At 39.6% G+C, this 19,262-nt stretch overlaps 1 protein-coding gene across 4 annotated transcripts in view; it reads left to right on the top strand.

Moving 5' to 3' along the window:
- Positions 1–19,262, top strand: part of MYH10 (myosin heavy chain 10) — a 136,712-nt gene that overhangs the window by 55,375 nt on the left and 62,075 nt on the right. For all 4 annotated transcript variants that reach the window (XM_057536023.1, XM_057536024.1, XM_057536026.1 and 1 more), the window contains exons 6-8: positions 333–425; positions 16,697–16,760; positions 18,481–18,579. In XM_057536023.1, the coding sequence (XP_057392006.1) occupies positions 333–425; positions 16,697–16,760; positions 18,481–18,579 (256 nt within the window). The remainder of the gene's footprint in view (positions 1–332; positions 426–16,696; positions 16,761–18,480; positions 18,580–19,262) is intronic.

The raw sequence follows: 19,262 nt of genomic DNA on the forward strand, positions 1-19,262 counted from the left end.
AGTTTGCTTTATTTTAAAAATTCTCCACTTAATTTATGTGCCCGTCCTTAAATTTACCATCACTGTTCAATGTGACGTTTTCTTCTCCTTGTGAGCACATGATAGATGCTAATTTTTTCCTTTAGCAGAGCCCATAAGACCAAGATAAGAAGCCAACAGCAAAGTTTGCTGGATGGCAAATAAAATGAAAACACTGAGCAAAAGACGCAGTGTTTGGTTTTGCTTTGTTTTTTTTCCCTGAGGACTGGAGTAGACATGTTAGATTAACATATATTTGCTTTTATTTGTGTGTGTGTGTGTGTGTGTGTGTGTGTGTGTGTAATGTCTTTTAGGGGGAACTTGAACGGCAGCTTTTGCAAGCAAATCCAATCCTGGAATCATTTGGAAACGCAAAGACTGTGAAAAATGATAACTCATCTCGTTTTGTAAGTTTAAAAGCACCAGAAACTTTTCATTCCTCAGACTTCTAGTTGAATGTGTACTATGATTAAGCAAATCAAGTACCTTCCTTCCTAACATGTAGTACGGAACAGGGCTGTCCAATAGACATACAATGCAAGTCACGTGTAATTAAAATTTTCCTAGTAGTCACGTTTTAAAAAGCAAAACAAATGGGAAAAAACAAATGGGAAAGTAATTTTAATCATATGTTTATTATATATAGTTATGTATATAGATAGTTATGTATTATTCTATGGGTGTATAATTATATAACCTCTGTGAACTTATTTCTTCATTTTTTTTTTTTTTTTTTTTTTTTTACCTTTGGGTTTATTTATTTATTTATTTATTTATGGCTGTGTTGGGTCTTTGTTTCTGTGCGAGGGCTTTCTCTAGTTGTGGCAAGTGAGGGCCACTCTTCATTGCGGTGCGCGGGCCTCTCACTATCGCGGCCTCTCTTGTTGCGGAGCACAGGCTCCAGACGCGCAGGCTCAGTAGTTGTGGCTCACGGGCCTAGTTGCTCCGCAGCATGTGGGATCTTCCCAGACCAGGGCTCGAACCCATGTCCCCTGCATTGGCAGGCAGATTCTCAACCACTGCACCACCAGGGAAGCCCTATTTCTTCATTTTTGATTGGGGATGATATATAATTATGAGGTTGGCGTGGAGATAAAATGAGATGCGTGCTGAGTACTTAACACAGACCCAGGCACAGTAAACACTCAACAAGCAAAGTTGGAATTTGATGTGGTAAATTGTTCTTTTCATACATTACCATTTCTATGGGATGTGGACCTCAGAAGAATTTGTCCCTCACATTTTGTCTCCTCAAAAATTTCCTCCTCAGCTGTTCGACTCTCTTAATTCGCTGAAAGCTTTACTTTCTTCCTCAGCCCGACCGGCTTGCACACCTAGTCTGGGGACGTTATCCTGAGTGACAGCCGGATCAGTGTGACTTACAGGACACGGCCCTCCCCTTTCCAGCTGCTCAGAGGCGACACTTTCATAGCAAATCATTCAACTTCTGTTATCTCTACTTAAGTCATTCGAGTTAATTCTATGTTTTTCCTCCCTCCTCTGATATTAGACGTCTCAGTTAAAGTTAAGAAGGCCAGAATCAGAGACTTCAATTCTAACAATCCCTTGATGGGCAGTTTCTGGAAATCGGGTTCATTGTGACATTCTTTACTCTGGGTCCGCACGTTAATCTCCTGATGATGTGGTCTCTGTGATCAGGAGAAGCCACCAGATCACAGAGGCCCCAGGAAATACAAAGGTAGCTAGATAACCCTCTCTATGCCTTTGCCCGGGCTGCCAAAACAGAGCACCACAGACTGGGTGGCTTAAGCAATAGGCATGTATTTTCTCACATTTGGAGGAAGTCTGGGATCAAGGTGTTGGCAGGGTTGGTTTCTTCCGAGGCCTCTCTCCTTGGCTTGTGGATGGCCGTCTGCTGTGAATTCACGTGGTCTTCTCTCTGCATGTCTGTGTCTGTTCTTCTCTCATAAGACCCCAGTCATATTGGATCCGGCCCACCCTAGTGACCTCATTTTAGTTTAATTACGTCTCTGAAGACCCTTTCTTTAAACATAGTCATGCTCTGAGCTACTAGAGGTTAGAACTTCAACGTATGAATTTGGGGGTGGGGGACGATTCAGCCCATAACACCCTCAGAGGTAGTTTAAGTGCAAGAGACTTTCCAAGTTATGTAAGAAGTATGGGACTATTTGCTTGGAATATTGTTTATTCCCGGTAAGTTAAAATCTGAAGATTTGCTTAATCCAAGTTCATTTAGTAATTATTTTAGCTTCTTCTGTACAAAGTGGGATAACAAATGTGCCCGTGTCGGTAGGAAGCATGGCTGTGACTTTTGGATCTGGGGACACGGAGCTGCTTTTTGAGTTTCTGTCATTCTGTGGGTCATCAGCACTGAGCTGGAGACACAATTAAATCTGAAATTCTTCCTCCTGAAAGCCCTGTGTTTAGTGGCTGTGTCATGGGGTGGGAGACACAGTGAGCTTCCAGCTTTGGTATGTGAATCTCCGTGAAGATTTTCAAGGACTTCTTAGTGGAAAATGTTTTATTTTACCACATAAATCAAGTTACCAGTCTATTCTGATTTCTACCCTCCCCCCAAACCACACTCTAAATTCAAGAAAAACACTTTTGTACCCATTTGTCTCATTTTTGCCTAGAAAAGATAAATTGCTACTAACCAGTCATGTATGTCCTTTGGTAAAGAATGTAGTGATTCCGTTACTAAGTGGTAAAGAGTCATCTACTGAGGTTTTTGTGTTTGGGACAGATAGACGTGTTGCTATGTAACAAATTCCCCTAAGGCCTAGTGACATAAAACGTTTATCGTCTCAGCGTTTCTGAGTGCTGGTTCTGGCCTGTGGTCTCCCACGAGGTTGTCATTACTGTGTGATTGGCTAGTGCCGAGGCATCTGAAGGCCTGCTGAGGCTAGAGGAGCTTCCCAGCTTACTTGGGTAGCTTTTGGCAAGAAGCCTCAGTTGCACACCTCAGTGGCCTCTCTGCAGGGATGCTTGCTCATGGCATGGCAGCTGGCATCCCCCAGAGCAGGTGACCCGAGTACCAGAAGGTGGGGGGGTTACGGAGGCCATCTTGGAAGTTGGCTACCAGAGATCATTAGATTTCCGTATTGACGTATGTAGGTTATAATCCATAATTTGCATTACTCTAGATCAGTGGTTCTCAATTTGGGGTCCCCTGGGGATCCCACATGTGACGTCTCGTGGGTGGAGGCCAGGGTGTTGCTAAACATCCTACAATGTACAGGACAGGCCCCACAACAGAATTATCCCCAAATGTCAGTTATATGGAGGTTGAGAAGCTCTGCTCTAGTTTGTTCCTTTAAATTGTAGTCTAAATTAAGCTGATCACTTTTTGAAATTCATTTGCAGAGCAATTACTATACTTAAGTCTCCTTAATGCTTGTTGTTGACGCCTCCTGTTCCAAAGGTTGATAAAATAATTCTGGTGGGAACTTCTTTTACATTCTACTGGTGGGAAGAATTTCTTAGATTGTTTCCTAGCAAGATTGATTCTAGCAAGAATCACCCATTCAGTGTGAATTCTCAACAAACCCTGATTCAGCTGAGGTTCCACCTTCCAAAGTGCTTGTACTACTGAATAATCATCATTAAGTATGCTCAATCTAATAGAGTAAAAGCTGGTCTTTTTTTTTTGGAGTATAATTGCTTCACAATGCTGTGTTAGTTCCTGCTGCACGACGAAGTGAATCAGCCATAGGCATACATATATCCCATCCCTCTTGGACCTCCCTCCCACCTCCACCCCCATCCCACCCATCTAGGTCATCACAGAGCACTGAGCTGAGCTCCCTGTGCTATACAGCAGGTTTCCACTAGCTATCTATTTTAGTGTATATATGTCAATCCCAATCTCCCAATTGGGTAGTGTATATATGTCAATCCCAATCTCCCAATTCGTCCCACCCTCCCCTTACGCCCCTGTGTCCGCATGTCTGTTCTCTACATCTGTGTCTCTATTCCTGCCCTGCAAATAGGTTCATCTGTACCATTTTTCTAGATTCCACATATATGCGTTAATATAAGATATTTGCTTTTCTCTTTCTGACTTACTTCACTCTGTATGACAGACTCTAGGACCATCCACATCTCTACAAATGACCCAATTTCATTCCTTTTTATGGCTGAGTAATATTCCATTGTATATATGTACCACATCTTCTTTATCCATTCCTCTGTCGATGAACATTTAGGTTGTTTCCATGTCCTGGCTATTGTAAATACTGCTGCAGTGAACATTGGGGTGCATGTGTCTTTTTGAATTATGGTTTTCTCAGGGTATATGCCCAGTAGTGGGATTGCTGGGTCATATGGTAGTTCTGTTTTTAGTTTTTTAAGGAACTGCCATACTGTTCTCCATAGTGGCTGTATCAATTTACATTCCCACCAACAGTGCAAGAGGGTTTCCTTTTCTCCACACCCTCTCCAGCATTTATTGTTTGTGGATTTTTTGATGATGGCCATTCTGACTGGTGTGAGGTGATACCTCATTGTAGTTTTGATTTGCATTTCTCTAATGGTTAGTGATGTTGAGCATCCTTTCATGTGTTTGTTGGCAATCTGTATATCTTCTTTGGAGAAATGTCTGTTTAGGTCTTCTGCCCATTTTTGGATTGGGTTGTTTGTTTTTTTGATAGTGAGCTGCATGAGCTGCTTGTAAATTTTGGAAATTAATCCTTTGTCAGTTGCTTCATTTGCAAATATTTTCTCCCATTCTGAGGGTTGTCTTTTCGTCTTGTTTATGTTTTCCTTTGCTGTGCAAAAGCTTTTACGTTTCATTAGGTCCCATTTGTTTATTTTTGTTTTTATTTCCATTACTCTAGGAGGTGGGTCAAAAAGGATCTTGCTGTGATTTATGTCATAGAGTGTTCTGCCTATGTTTTCCTCTAAGAGTTTTATAGTGTCTGGCCTTACATTTAGGTCTTTAATCCATTTTGAGTTTATTTTTGTGTATGGTGTTAGGGAGTGTTCTAATTTCATTCTTTTACATGTAGCTGTTCAGTTTTCCACTGCACCGCTTACTGAAGAGACTGTCTTTTCTCCATTGTATATTCTTGCCTCCTTTGTCATAGATTAGGTGACCATAGGTGCATGGGTTTATCTCTGGCCTTTCTATCCTGTACCATTGATCTATATTTCTGTTTTTGTGCCAGTACCATACTGTCTTGATTACTGTAGCTTTGTAGTATAAAAGCTAATCTTTTTAGAAAAGATTTTTGATTAAGGCAGTGTTCTTAGCTATTCATTCAACCAAGAAACAAGTATCTTTAATATTGACTTTGGGCTTTAATTCTTAGAAAGTCAACTTTATATTGATACGTACAGTATTTTTTTAAAGAGTTTAGTAGCTAGCTACTATTATCATAAGGCATTAACTGCACAATACAACAAGAAGTTGATTTTAGCGGGTGCATAAAAAATAGCGAAGTAATTAGTTCCATTGACTGACTCGTGTTCAGTTAAAACACCCTTTAGCAGTTTCCTGTGGGTGTTGCCGACACTGGTTCTCAGGGGGTTAGAGAGTAGCCAGTGTAGACTCATTTTTAAATTAAATTTTATTAATTTAGATTTTTTTGGTGCATTTCGGTTAACTGTTAAGCACCTATTCTTTGCCAGGCACTGTGCTGCTTACGTGTTATCTCCATTGGATGTCTAATGGATTTCTTGAATTAACAAATGGAACCTTTTTTTTTCGTTCAAAATTTCTTTTTTTAAGTCTGATGTCAATAAATGGTACTATCAAGTCACCCGGTTGCTTAAACTTAAAATAAAAACAACAAAACCTAGAAAAACAAAATGCCTAGGAATCATCCTTGATTGAAACTTTTTCTCATGGCCCATGTCCAAGCCAGGAGTGAATTTTGTGGTTCTGCCTCCAGAACGTGTTTCACATCTGTCCACGTTTCTCCTTCTCCCTTCCCTAAACTCCTTGTTCGTCTCAAACCTGGTCTGGGGAGGTTTCCTCTATATCCTCTCTCCCAGTGTCCTGCTGGGATTTCCCTTGTAGCACTTAGCACGGTCTGTAGTCGGCGCTCTGCTTATCTGTGATCTCTCCGCTGCTAGCGCGTAAGATCTCTGGCGGTAGGGACCCCATCCACCTTGCTCTCTGGATCCTTAGTTGCCTCTGCCTCCCACGTGTAAGTACATAGTAGGTGTATGTATTTATGGAATCCATTGTTACAGTGTGGTTGCCTACTAAGCGCTTGACACTCTTCTATGCCCTGGGAATGTATCAGTGCACAAAACAAAGGTCTGCAGCCTCACAGAGCTCGCCTTCAGTTGGGTTTTACCTTTAACGTGTTTTTGATGACTTGCCGTCGTGTACAGTTGAGCTCAGGGAGTGTTGCACGTGCCAGGCTCTCTGAGAATATGCATGCCCCAGTTTTTTGGTGTTTTTTTTTTTTTAATTGAAGCATAGTTGATTTACAATATCATGTTAGTTTCAGGTGTACAGCAAAGTGATTCAGTTATACATTTTTTTTTCATATTCTTTTCCATTATAGATTATTACAAGATACTGAATATCGTTCCCTGTGCTATACAGTAAATCCCTGTTGCTTATCTGTTTTATATGTAGTAGTGTGTATCTGTTAGTCCCATACTCCTAACTTATCCCTCCCCACCCTTCCCCTTTGGTAACCGTAAGTTTGTTTTCTATGTCTGTGAGTCTGTTTCTGTTTTGTAAATAAATTCATTTGTATTATTTTTTTACATTCTGCATATAAGCAACATCGTGTAATGTGTCTTTCTCTGTCTGACTTACTTCACTCAGTATGATAATCTATAGGTCCATCCATGTTGCTGCAAATGGCAATGTTTCATTCTTTTTTATGGATGAGTAGTATTCTGTTGTATAAATATGTACCACATCTTTTTATCCATTCATCTGTTGCTGGACACTTAGGTTGCTTCCATGTCTTGGCTATTGTAAATAGTGTTGCTATGAACATTGGTGTGCACGTATCTTTTCAAACTAGAGTTTTCGTCTTTCCCGGATGTATGCCCAGGAGTGGGATTGCTGGATCATATGGTAACTATTTTTACCTTGTTGAGGAATATCCACCCTGTTTTCCATAGTGTGTATGCCCCAGTTTTAGAAGTGTGGGCAGAAGGTACGTGGGAGCTGCTGGCCCCACAGCCAGGCCAGCCCGGGGTTGGGGCTGGGATTGGGGTTGGACGTCAGATGGAAAGAGTGACATGACGTTAAAAGATGAGTTGTGCGTACAGTGGAATTCCGTGTAGTCATTATTTACAAGCCACATGCCTGCAGTGAAAATATTAGAAACTATAAACTCCGTAAATTTTAGAATCCACTTGTTTCCATTTCTTTGATCTGATACAGACAAGTAATTTCCTGAAGAATATCTTTTCTTTCAAAGGTGACTAGCGCATGGTTTGTATTGAAGGGGATTCTTTAGGAGAGCATTGCCCTTATGAAAATAATCGTTCACAGTTAGTCCAGCTCTCTGTTTATGGACAACTGAAATGCGTTCCAGATGGAGGAGATTTATGTAAAATGAATGTCTTGTAATGAAACTGTAGAAACAGGGAGTTCAATTTCAAAATGATTGTATCAGCAGATAAGTCTCCTCTTAGAAAGTTTTAGTAGGGATCACTTTCCATATCTGCACAGATCTTTTCCTTTTTTTCTTCTTCTTTTTTTTTTTTTTCCTTTGCAAAGATTTAAGCCAATTTGGCAATTCTGTTTTATGTACCTTGTGGTAGCTAATTAGCCTCTAATCATTGAAGCTAGATAAAGCCTCCAGGTGCCTCCTTACCCCTCGGCTACCAGGTTACAATGAAAGTGAGTCAGAATTCTGCACCCTCACGTGTATTATCAAGCAGGCACCAAAGTCAATTTTGTGGGTAAATTGAACACAGTTGCTGCTCTGTCTTGTGTCATCTCACCGAGCCTTTCTGTAAAGATTTACCGAGGCAGATGTGACCGTATTAGAGACAGAACGTGGTCTGCACCACGCAACCCCCATCCTCCAAACCCGCGGCTGCCCTCCCAACCCTGCAGCCCCTGGGGCTCGCTGCAGCCTTGACACCTGGCCCACACCAGACTGGCTGGCGGACGTCTGTGTATTTCCAATCAGTCCAGGCTATTAATGTCACTCATTTTTCCCCAGGAATTTCTAACATCCGTTACACTAAGTAACAGGGCCACTTAGTTCACAAGAAAACTCATTTTACTAATTAACAAAGCTTCTGGTGTAATCTGGAGATTAAGATAGCTGAAGCATTTAAAATAGCCATCTGGCCTTGGGATTAAATCCTAACTAATTACTTCACGAATGGGTTTTCCCATTTAGGGCAAATAGCTGCCTCCAGAGTGGAGATTTTTCCTGGAGCAAACTAATACACATCCATAGCACGCTATCTGTACTAACATGTGTTCAGGTAAATTACAGATCTTATAACAACTTTAAATACCAAATTAGGAAGGGGGAAAGTATTTTCAGAGCATGAAACAAACCTGCATTGTCCCTGTAGTAAGTTGCTAACAATCTAGGTTTAATAACTATGGATATGTCATAACCACCCACCGAAAAAGTTCCAGAAAGTCAATGTTGATTCAGAAAGAATAAAATTCTTTAAGTAAGATAATTTTCTTCTTATTTTCTTGATAGTATCAAAATATCCAAGTTGTCCTATTGCACCTTTTGAGTGAAATTCTTTACAGTTTCTGTTTTACATAAGAGAGAGGATTCTAGCCATCTTTGCTGTTCAGACTCTTGCAGTAACGTGCTGTCTTAGTTGTCCTTGGATTGGGAAGCAATGTGCATGGCATCAAAATGCATCCTCTATCATTAACACATAATGTACTTGTCCTGTTATTTGCTTTTCCTTTGTTTTTGTTTTTATTGGCGAAATCCTGGTTGAATATTCTGAGTACCATAATCTGACCTATATGGGAATCAAATACAGTGAGGGCATCTTCACCACAAGTTTCTTCACATCATGTCTAAAAGATGAGAGGACCCAACCCATTTAAAAGTAAAACTCTGCTTGTCTTCCACTTTAGATTTGTATGTTAATAAAAATGTTAATTCTGAAGGAGTATTTATTATGTATGTGATGGAAAAGCTTTTCAACCTATATATTCTATTTTCTCCCCTGACCCCACCCCAAGACTAACACTGAAGTGATTTCACATCCCCTGGCCTGCCTCTTACCTAATTTGCCAGGATGTTCAACATTAAGGGGAATATTTAAATCCTAGACCATTTGGAGGATATTCAGTAAAGTATTTCTTTTTGGTTCAGAAATTTTGCTTTTTTCTGTTGTCAAAGTATCGATACTTGGGTAGATTTCGTAAAATAGCTGAACATGAGTATCACTTAGCATAGAGAGTTGATAATTTTCAACTTTATAAGGTTTTTTTGTTAAAGTGTTTTAAAAATAGAACCAAGATTTATTAGTTACTAAGTAGGTTGTTTTCAGAGTTACTGGTTTCTTTTGGGGTCAGGACAGGGCCAGAGGGACACCCCCAGTCCACTCTGCCTTCTCCCACATGTAGGCTTTCTCATTCCATCCTCTTTTTTCATTAGTTTTTTGCCTGGCCCTTTTCCTTTAGCCAAAAGATATTTCTCTGGCACTAGCTGTAATGGTTAGAGCAACTACGGATGCCAGTTATAAAAAGGAAATGGAACCGATTTGGCTAGGGAACTGATGAGCAAATTAGACATTGTATGTTGGTGACTTTGTTTATCCAGGTAAGTGGTCACATGTCTAAATTATTTGGGGACATTTCTTTTTAGGTTACCTGTTCAGAAGCCCGTGTTTTTAGTTCAGAAGAACTAAAAAACTTTGTTTTGTTTTTTTTCTCCTTTGAATCTAACTTCTTTTTAGTTTATATTTTCTCATGAAGTAAAGGAAAAATAAGTTCACCAAATATAAAACGGATAGTGTTCAATTTAAAATTTTAAAGTTATTACAGTTCAACATTACCAGTGTGGTAACTTTGTCCTTTTGCCCAAATAAAGAATTTCTTTTGTTTAATGAATTTTGAACTTCTAATGTAGAGTGGTAAAGAAAAGGGGATAGGAAATAGTATAAGAAGTTGAAAGCTTAAACAGCATGTAGATAAATACATAATAAATTAGACAAGTTATTGAAAGCTGAACTTTGTATTACTGTATAATGAATTTTTAAGTGAAATACTCAGTAAGAATTAGGTGATATGATATGATTTTGATTAACATTTCTGCAGGGTTAAAATGAGAAGTTTGAAAAAGTATCTGAGCAGTTGTGTTGGCAGTGTAATCTTTGCAGCTTTGAAGTAATAACATTGTCTTGACTACTGTCTCTTAAAATAGTAATTTTTTTATTAACTCAATGAAGTAGTGTATAGATGATACAGCTGTTTAAAATTTGTAAAGAATTTTACTCCTCATTATAACATCAGGACCCGATTTTAGTTTTTGAGTTCCTTTTTTGAGCAGTTCTAACGATTTGTAAGGACTGATAGTTTTTGAACTTTATTGTTTCTTTAGGGTCTTCCACAAAACAAGAACAGAAATGATTTATTTTAAAAATAGCATAAAACTCATTTTCTCTCATAATTACCATATGAGTCCTTTGGGCCATTTTATAAATCTAAGAAAAATTAAGGGTTTTAGTGATCTTATTTTTTTTCTGTATTTTGTAACATTTTGCTATTTCATCATCCTTGGAATTGATTCATCATTACTCATCAGTTATTCCCAACAATGTTTAAAAAGACTAAAATAGGGGCTTCCCTGGTGGCACAGTGGTTAAGAATCCGCCTGCCAACGCAGGGGACACGGGTTCGAGCCCTGGTCCGGGAGGATCCCACATGCCGCGGAGCAGCTAAGCCTGTGTGCCACAGCTACTGAGCCTGCGCTGTAGAGCCCGCACACCACAACTACTGAGCCCACGTGCCACAACTCCTGAGCCCATGGGCGCACCTAGAGCCCGTGCTCCACAGCAAGAGAAGCCACCACGATGAGAAGCCCATGCACTGCAACAAAGAGTAACCCCCACTCGCCGCAACCAGAGAAAGCCCATGCGCAGCAATGAAGACCCAACGCAGCCAATAAATAAATTTATTTATTTATTTTTTAAAAAAAGACTAAAATAATAAGACTAATGGAATTGCCTAGAAGGATGCTGTAACAGTGACTGTTGCATCATCCTTTCGTTTGCTTATTGTATTGCCCAAAGAATTGCATTATCTTTCAAGAAGGTATGAAAGAATGCTACAGACAGGATTTTTGTAGTCTGCTTTTAGATTTCAGTGAACATAGTTGAAAAAATCAGAAGTTTTCACCTTAATGACAAAGAGAAGTAAAGTGACGGAGGAACACATTTCACAAATATTAGATGAATCAGAAGATGAATGCAAAGAGACAGGCAGCGTTGTAGACTCTGATGACGGTGAAATTGGTTCTGTACGTCTCAGGTTGAGTCTTCAAATGGGGTAGCCTAGAATTTTCTCAAACTCAAGAACAATCTATTTCTAAAGACAAAAAGGAAGTACGTCATTGGCATCCAGTTAATCATTCAACAGGAAGGATTTCCTAACTCAGAATTTTGTAATAAAAATCTGGACCGCTGGTTTTACTAAACGGCCGTGTGACAGTGTTCTTTCATCTTGTGTAATGTTTGTGGACCAGCATTTATGCAGTTTGGTTTGTAAGGGGACAAGTGCTGAAGGCAGAATTGTATATGAAAGTGATTGGAAGGAAGTAGACGGTGTAGAAATGAAGAGATTTATTGGATTGACCATTCTAATCGGTGCTTGTAAATCTAAAAATGAAAACGTTTTACAATTACAGAGCCAAAAAGGACTTCCTCTCATAAACAAAATTATGGGCTGTCAGAGGTTTTAGGTATTCTTCCAGTATTGCATTCTGACAGTGCAAGGGCAATGATAAGTGAGAACCTGTTGGTGGAAGGGAGTAAAGGTGTTGATAGTTGCCACTCTGAACAGCTGTTACCCCAGGATGTTGTATCTCTTGAAGATAAGGGAGTAGTTTTGCTTACGACTTAGAGGTTGAAATCAGACTGCAGTGTATCATGGCCTACTACTCTCTGTAGTAGTTTTATTTTACGAGAACGTAAACACAGATCCTCCCTCTAAATTACCGTTTAGCTTGAAGCTAACGGATCTACTTGATAAACTCTAAGACTACTCAGCTCCGCTGGGCTGTTTCTGGGAATCCGTCTTCTGTTCCCATAGCACCGCCTCTCAGTCCTTTGGACGTGCCCAGACCACATTCTTCAGGTTCTGAAAAAACACCGCCTTTGTTCTCCTGAAGTTGGGGGCCACTGATCAGCATCTCTCAATGCCACAACCATATTACTTGTGTAAACTGGTTGTTTGTATAAAAGTAATACTTATATGATATCACAAGAGCCCGTCTGAAAAGGAGGAAAAGTTTTTTCTCACGTTAAAAAAAAAAAAAAACCAAACAAAACTTTCTCTCCTGCCATAAAATAAAACTAACCAAACAAGCAAATTGTGATTTTTATTTTGTGACGCTTAAGTAATTAACAAGTTCTCTATGGAAGAAATTGTTCAATGCTCACCAGCAGCCTCTTAAAGATTTGCATGGTAGTCTGATGGAATTTAAATTGTTACCGCATTAAGTTCGGTGATACAAGATCAGCTTTTAAGCTAGAGGGCGTTGCTGGTATTTGTGTCACCATCCTCATTTCCAATTTCATGTTCTATTCTGTTGTCTGCATATACTCAGTTACAAATGTTAGACCCGTGTCCAGAGTTGTTTTGGTTTAGCCAATGTTTTGATAATTTGTAAATGTGGTGAGTGACTTTATACATGACTGTGTGAGGGGTGCTAAGAGGCTGTTTTTCACAGAATGCCTTTGCTTCTTCCAGGATTCATGTTTTTCACCTCCCTCTTGAACCCTTTGGGGTTTAATGGCATCTGAGGCAGACCCTTAATGGAATGCATATCTGTTATGACGCCACGATACCTTAGCCATACCAAACTAGCCATACATTTCCTGTGCAGAGCAAGGCTTTTAGAAAATATGAGATAGCATATTTACATTTTGGTGGCCGGGCGGGGGGTGGTTTGAAGGACACTTTGGAAATGGTGAAGGGGAGAACTGGGGTGGGGAGGCAGCTCCTCGGTGTGTACATGAGGGAGGCTTCACTGCCGGAAATCAGCATTAGGAACTTTCTCCCCAGCTTCCCCACGTACGACCTCTTTTCACCTTGTTTTCCTAGTTTAGTTTGAGTTTATTAAAATTGGAAAACTGGGTGAGTTCTTACTGAGTGCTCATAATATTGAGCAAAAAATACGAGTTCTTTTTTAAAATTTAATTTATTTTTGGCTGTGTTGGGTCTTTGTTGCTGCGCACGGGCTTTCTCTAAGTTGTGGCGAGCGGGGGCTACTCTTCATTGTGGTGCGCGGGCTTCTCATTGCGGTGGCTTTGTTGTGGAGCACAGGCTCTGGGCACACAGGCTTCAGTGATTATGGCTTGCAGGCTCAGTAGTTGTGGCACACGGGCTTAGTTGCTCTGTGGCATGTGGGATCTTCCCGGACCAGGGCTCGAACCCCTGTGCCCTGCACTGGCAGGCAGATTCTCAATCACTGCGCCACCAGGGAAGCCCCAGAATATGAGTTCTTGATTTTAGTAAGTTATCCCTTTTTTCAGTTTTGAAAATCAACATTATTGAGATATAATTTACCTGCAATAAATCACAGTTCAAAAATTCTGTGGTAGCATCCGAATACTTATTCATTTTTTTCTACTTAAAGTAAATATTTATACACTGAAAAAATAACATTGGAAAGGTGAGAAGAGTCCTGAAGTCATAGGTAAAAGAATGGGCAAGTGGAGTGGAGACGCAAGTGAAGAGTGTAAATCAGCATTTCATGAGGAAGTAACCTTTAATTTAACATGTTTATTGTAAATCTGAGGAATAGATGTTTAATTATATTTTTTAAATGATGTTTATCTAAGGGGGCCTAAGATATCTCCCTTGATTATTTTTTAAAATTAGTTTATTGAGTTACATTTTGCATACAGTAAAATTCACCCCTTTCCAAGTGTACAGTTCTATGGATTTAGACGAATGTAAATAGTAGTGTAACTGGCACCGTGATCCAGAGATAGAATATTCCCATCCTCCAAAAAGTTTCCCTCCTGCCTTGACATCGTCAGTCCCCTCCTCCTAACTGTAGCTCTGATAACCACTGGTCTGTTTCGTCTCTATAGTTTCGTTTTCTTTAGAATGTCAAGTAAATGGAATCATGGCGTAAGTGTAGTGTTCTCCGTGCAGCTTCTTTCACACAACATAAAGCTTCTTTAGATCCATCCGTGTTGTTGGGTGTATCACTGGCTTGTTCATTTTTATTGCTCCATGGTGTTCCATTGTGTGAATATACCACTATTTTTTTATCCATTCACTCTTGACGGACATTTGGATTGTTTCTTTTGGGGGACTATTAAGGAGAGAGCGGCTGTGGACGCTCTTCACGTGCAACACTTCGTGTCATGTGGTAACTTATGTTTATAAGAAACTGGCAAACTGTTTTCCAAAGTGGCTGTACCAGTTTGCATTCGTTCCAGGGTTATATGAGAGCCCTAATTGTTCTATAGCCTTGCTGGTCTTTCTTAAAAATTTTACAGAGTGGATATGTAGTGCTATCTCATTGTGCCAGTTTTAGTTTGCGTTTCCCTAATAACTAATGATATTGAGCATCTTTTCATATACTTACTGACCATTGACATATCTTCTTTGATGAAGTATCTGTTTAAATCTTGTGTCCAATTTTTTTTTTTTTTTTTTTTTTTTTTTTTTTTTTAAATCTTTAACTTTTAGGTTTTTTTTTATTTATTTATTTATTTTTGGCTGTGCTGGGTCTTCGGTTCGTGCGAGGGCTTTCTCTAGTTGCGGCAAGTGGGGGCCACTCTTCATCGCGGTGCGGGGACCGCTCTTCATCGCGGTGCGCGGGCCTTTCACTATCGCGGCCCCTCCCGTTGCGGGGCACAGGCTCCAGACGCGCAGGCTCAGCAGCTGTGGCTCACGGGCCCAGCTGCTCCGTGGCATGTGGGATCTTCCCAGACCAGGGCTCGAACCCGTGTCTCCTGCATTAGCAGGCAGATTCTCAACCACTGCGCCACCAGGGAAGCCCCTCCAATTTTTTTTTATTGGATTTTTTGTCTTGTTACTGGTTGTAAGAGTTCTGTATATATTCTGGGAACAAAATCCTTTATCAGATACATGTTTTGCAAATTTTTTCTGCCTGTCTGGTTTCTCCCTCTCTTTTATTTTTTTTTAAATCTTCTGTACAGCGTCTTTTCAGTATATGTGCTTCCAAAACGAGTACTGCAGTGTCTTTTAAAGAACAGAAGTTTTAAATTTTGATGAAATCCAATTTATCAGTTTTTTATTGTATGGTTTATGCTTTTTGCATTCTATCTAAGAAATCTTTGTCATAAAGATTTTCTCCTGTGTTCTTTAGCAAGTTCTTTTAGAAAGTTTTCTTTTATAGTTTTAGCCCATGCGTTTAGGTCTATGGTCTATTTTGAGTTAATTTTTGTATATGGTGTGGGGTAAGGGTCTAGGTTCTTTTTGTTTCACTTTGCATATTTTTCAAGCACCCCTTGTTGAAAAGACTGGTCCTTTCCCTGTTAAATTACCTCGGCACCTTTGTCAAAGATGAACTGACCGAATGTGCGTGGTCTATTTCTGGACTCTACTCTGCTCCGTTGATCTGTATCTCTGTCCCTTCATCAATACCACGCTGTCTTCATCATTTTATAGCTTCTTGAAATCCGGTAGTGCAAGTCCTCAAGCTCTGGTCCTCTTTCTCAGAATTGTTGTGACTTTTCTGGATCTTTTTCATTTCTCTTAAATTTTAGAATCTGCCTGTCCACTTCTATAAAGAAAGCCTTCCAATCCCTTGCCTTTTCATTTGCTGAGTAATAGTAGTATGTTTACCAGTATCAGTCCTTAGCAGTCCTGGAATTCTTGATCATTATTATGTTCCTTTATTTTGCAAAGTATTTAATTTGGCTTTCTATATCAGTATTTATAAGTAAGATATTTGCTTTTATTTTGCTTTCCCTTTTTTATGATATCTTTACTGGTTTGGGTATTCAGTGTTATGATAACTTTATAAAATGAATTATGAAAGAATCACTATTTTCTGTTTCCCTGAAACAGTTATGTAGTGAAGCAATCAAATATTCCCTAGGAATTTGCAAAACTATTTAAGACCAATCCATCATTTTTAAAGGAGTAATTATATTTTATTATTTTCTATGATTATGGTCTGTTCAAGTTTTCTCTTGTTGTTTTCCTGAATGGATTTCTGTTTTCTTAGGAAGTCATCTATATTATTTACTTTTTTCAAGTCTAGCATTATAAGGCTGGGCGTAGTATTCCTTTAAAGCTATTAAAATCTTTCAGATTATTTAGAAGAGCTTTTAAAAAATTCTAAATGGTTAGGATTTCATTTTTATTATGTCAAGGAAAGTAACCTATCCTAGCCCTACATATAAAAAAAAATTTATTGAGGCTTTTTCTTTTTATTTGGGGCAATATATAAGATCCGCTTTTGTAAGCAATTCATGGATACATGACAGGGTACTTTGGCTTATTGTTTTATTATAGTGTTCAGATCTCCTATGTCCTTAATTTATTTTCAATTTTCTCTTTGTGATTTATTTTCAGGGCAAGTTTATTCGGATCAACTTTGACGTAACTGGGTATATCGTTGGGGCCAACATTGAAACATGTATCCTTTTTCATAATCGCATTATTCAAAATAGAGAATGATTTAATCTTCCTATGGCCTCGTGGCAACCCTCTGTGGTACCTCTTCCATTATCCAGATGATAAAACTTTAGCCCAGAGAGATTGTGACTTGTTCAAATACCTTCAACTTCGGAATATGAACTCCATAGTGGTATTTTGTTGTTGTTCGTTTTTAACACCAGGTCATGATCTGGTCACATGGCTGGGGAAGTGGAGGGTCCCACTGAGGTGAGGGTACCTGTACATCGACCCAGGAAGTGTCTGTGTGCTGTAAGGACGTTTAGGTGAATACCGATATGTTGAAAACATCTTCAGTTACTGCTGTGTTAGCCCATTTTTTACCATCTACTTCTGATACTAGTGGGGTGAACACGTCCCGTCGAAACAAACCGTATTAATGTACAGAGCTGAAGTAGTTTCAGTTAGTGTTAAGCAGAATAAAACTAGAGGCAAAAAAAGTCAAATACATAGACTAGTCTTAAGAAATGTCACATGCATAGAATGGCCTTAAAGAATGATAGGTATATAAAGAACTAATTTGATTTAAGAGATGATAAGTTAGAAATGATTCTGAATGATAATGTGCCAGTTAGGAAGGATACAGGCGGCAATCCTCTGATACTTGTTAAATACTCTTCAGTGGTAGAAATACACTGCTTCTATCCCTCAGGTGAGGGGTAGATCAAACTTTTCCTGTTAATTCAGAACTGTGTTTTATGTCTCTAAATATGCTCAGAGCCAGAAAACACAAGAAGTACTGGAAAATGACAGGCGAACGGAGCTAGGGTTTCTTCGTACTGGGGAGCATCGTTCACGTGCGTGTGCTTTCCGCCGAACGTGGAGGATGTGTTTGGGATAGTCTGATTTAAAATCAGGCTGTATAGCACACACATAAAATTCACTTTGGTGGCCCCTGGGAAGGTTTACTTCAGAGGAGGCAATCCTCTCCCAAAGCAGTGAAACTGAGACTCTCAGAGCCCAGTGTGGCTGTCGACCCAGAGGCACGCCGGGAGCATCAAGGCCCCGTGGACAGAGAACCCAAACAGGCCCCAGATGTGCGTCCTGATACCCAGGCGGAGGCGCGGTGTTATGACGTGCAGGCGCTGAGTGGGGACTCGCAGGGGTAGGACAGGAGTTACGCACATGTATTCTGGAGTTCAACAAAGTTTTGATTTGTACCTCTACCACTTGTTAGCTGTTTTGGGTTTTTTAAAATCTTTTCTACATACAGTGCTTCGCATTTTTATTATTTATTTGTTTATTTATTATTTTTGGCTGCGTTGGGTCTTCGTTGCTGTTGCTGCGCACCAGCTTTCTCTAGTTGCGGCGAGCGGGGGCTGCTCTTTGTTGCGGTGCGCGGGCTTCTCATTGCTGTGACTTCTCTTGCTGCGGAGCACAGGCTCTAGGCGCGCGGGCTTCAGTAGTTGTGGCACGCGGGCTCTAGAGCGCAGGCTCAGTAGTTGTGGCACATGGGCTTAGCTGCTCCGCAGCATGTGGAATCTTCCCGGACCAGGGCTTGAACCTGTGTCCCCTGCATTGGCAGGCAGACTCTTAACCACTGCGCCACCAGGGAAGTCCCAGCTGTTATTTTGAGTAATTTCTTTGTGCCTTGGTTTCCTTATTTGTGAAGTTGCGATAGTAATTCTGATGTCAAAAGGCTTTTCCTGCCTTCAGTGTCACCCTTAACCTCCTTTGCTCAGACCTTCTGGAAAAATCTCGTGCTGTTCGTCAAGCAAAAGATGAACGTACTTTTCATATCTTTTACCAATTGTTATCTGGAGCAGGAGAACATCTGAAGTGTAAGTTACAAAGTTTTTTACTATTTTATATTCAGTTGAGTATCTTTTTTAATATTAAAAAAATTTTTTTGAGAAAGAGAACAGTTTTGGGAAACAGATTTATACACATACGCCAGAATTCTAGCTGGTTAAATTACGAAAATGATATTGAACTTCCAAGCCATGGGATCAGTTACTTTAAGTGGCAAGCATATGGGTGGTGTTATATTATCTTTTGTACTTTTGTTTCTTTTCTTTTAAAATAATTTTAAATTAGAAGACAAATGATGTGTTTTTATACACATTCCATTTCAAAGTTTATAAATACAAAAGTAAGAAAAAATAAATTTATTTAATAAAATTAACTTGAATAAATATGTGTATTCCTAGATTTACAACTGAATATGTGTTATGCTTCCAGTAGTACTAGAAAGAGCCTGTGTGGATTTTTATTTGTTTATTTTGTGAATCACAAGTTTAGGGTTGGACAGGGTAAAAAGTAAATTCTGTTCTTGGTCAGAGTTTTGCTGGGTCAGGAGGGAGAGGAGAAGGTACACAACTTTCCAGTTTCTTCTGAGTTTCAAAGTCCATGCTGCTTCTCTAGGATTAGCATGTATATTATTTAGATATCAAAACAGACATATAAAACCCAGTAATACTTTTCTCATCTGGGGTCTAGGCTTTTGTTAACCATAGGTCATCTG

Source organism: Balaenoptera acutorostrata, chromosome 20 (genome assembly GCF_949987535.1).
Source record: "Balaenoptera acutorostrata chromosome 20, mBalAcu1.1, whole genome shotgun sequence".
NCBI lineage: Eukaryota > Metazoa > Chordata > Mammalia > Artiodactyla > Balaenopteridae > Balaenoptera > Balaenoptera acutorostrata.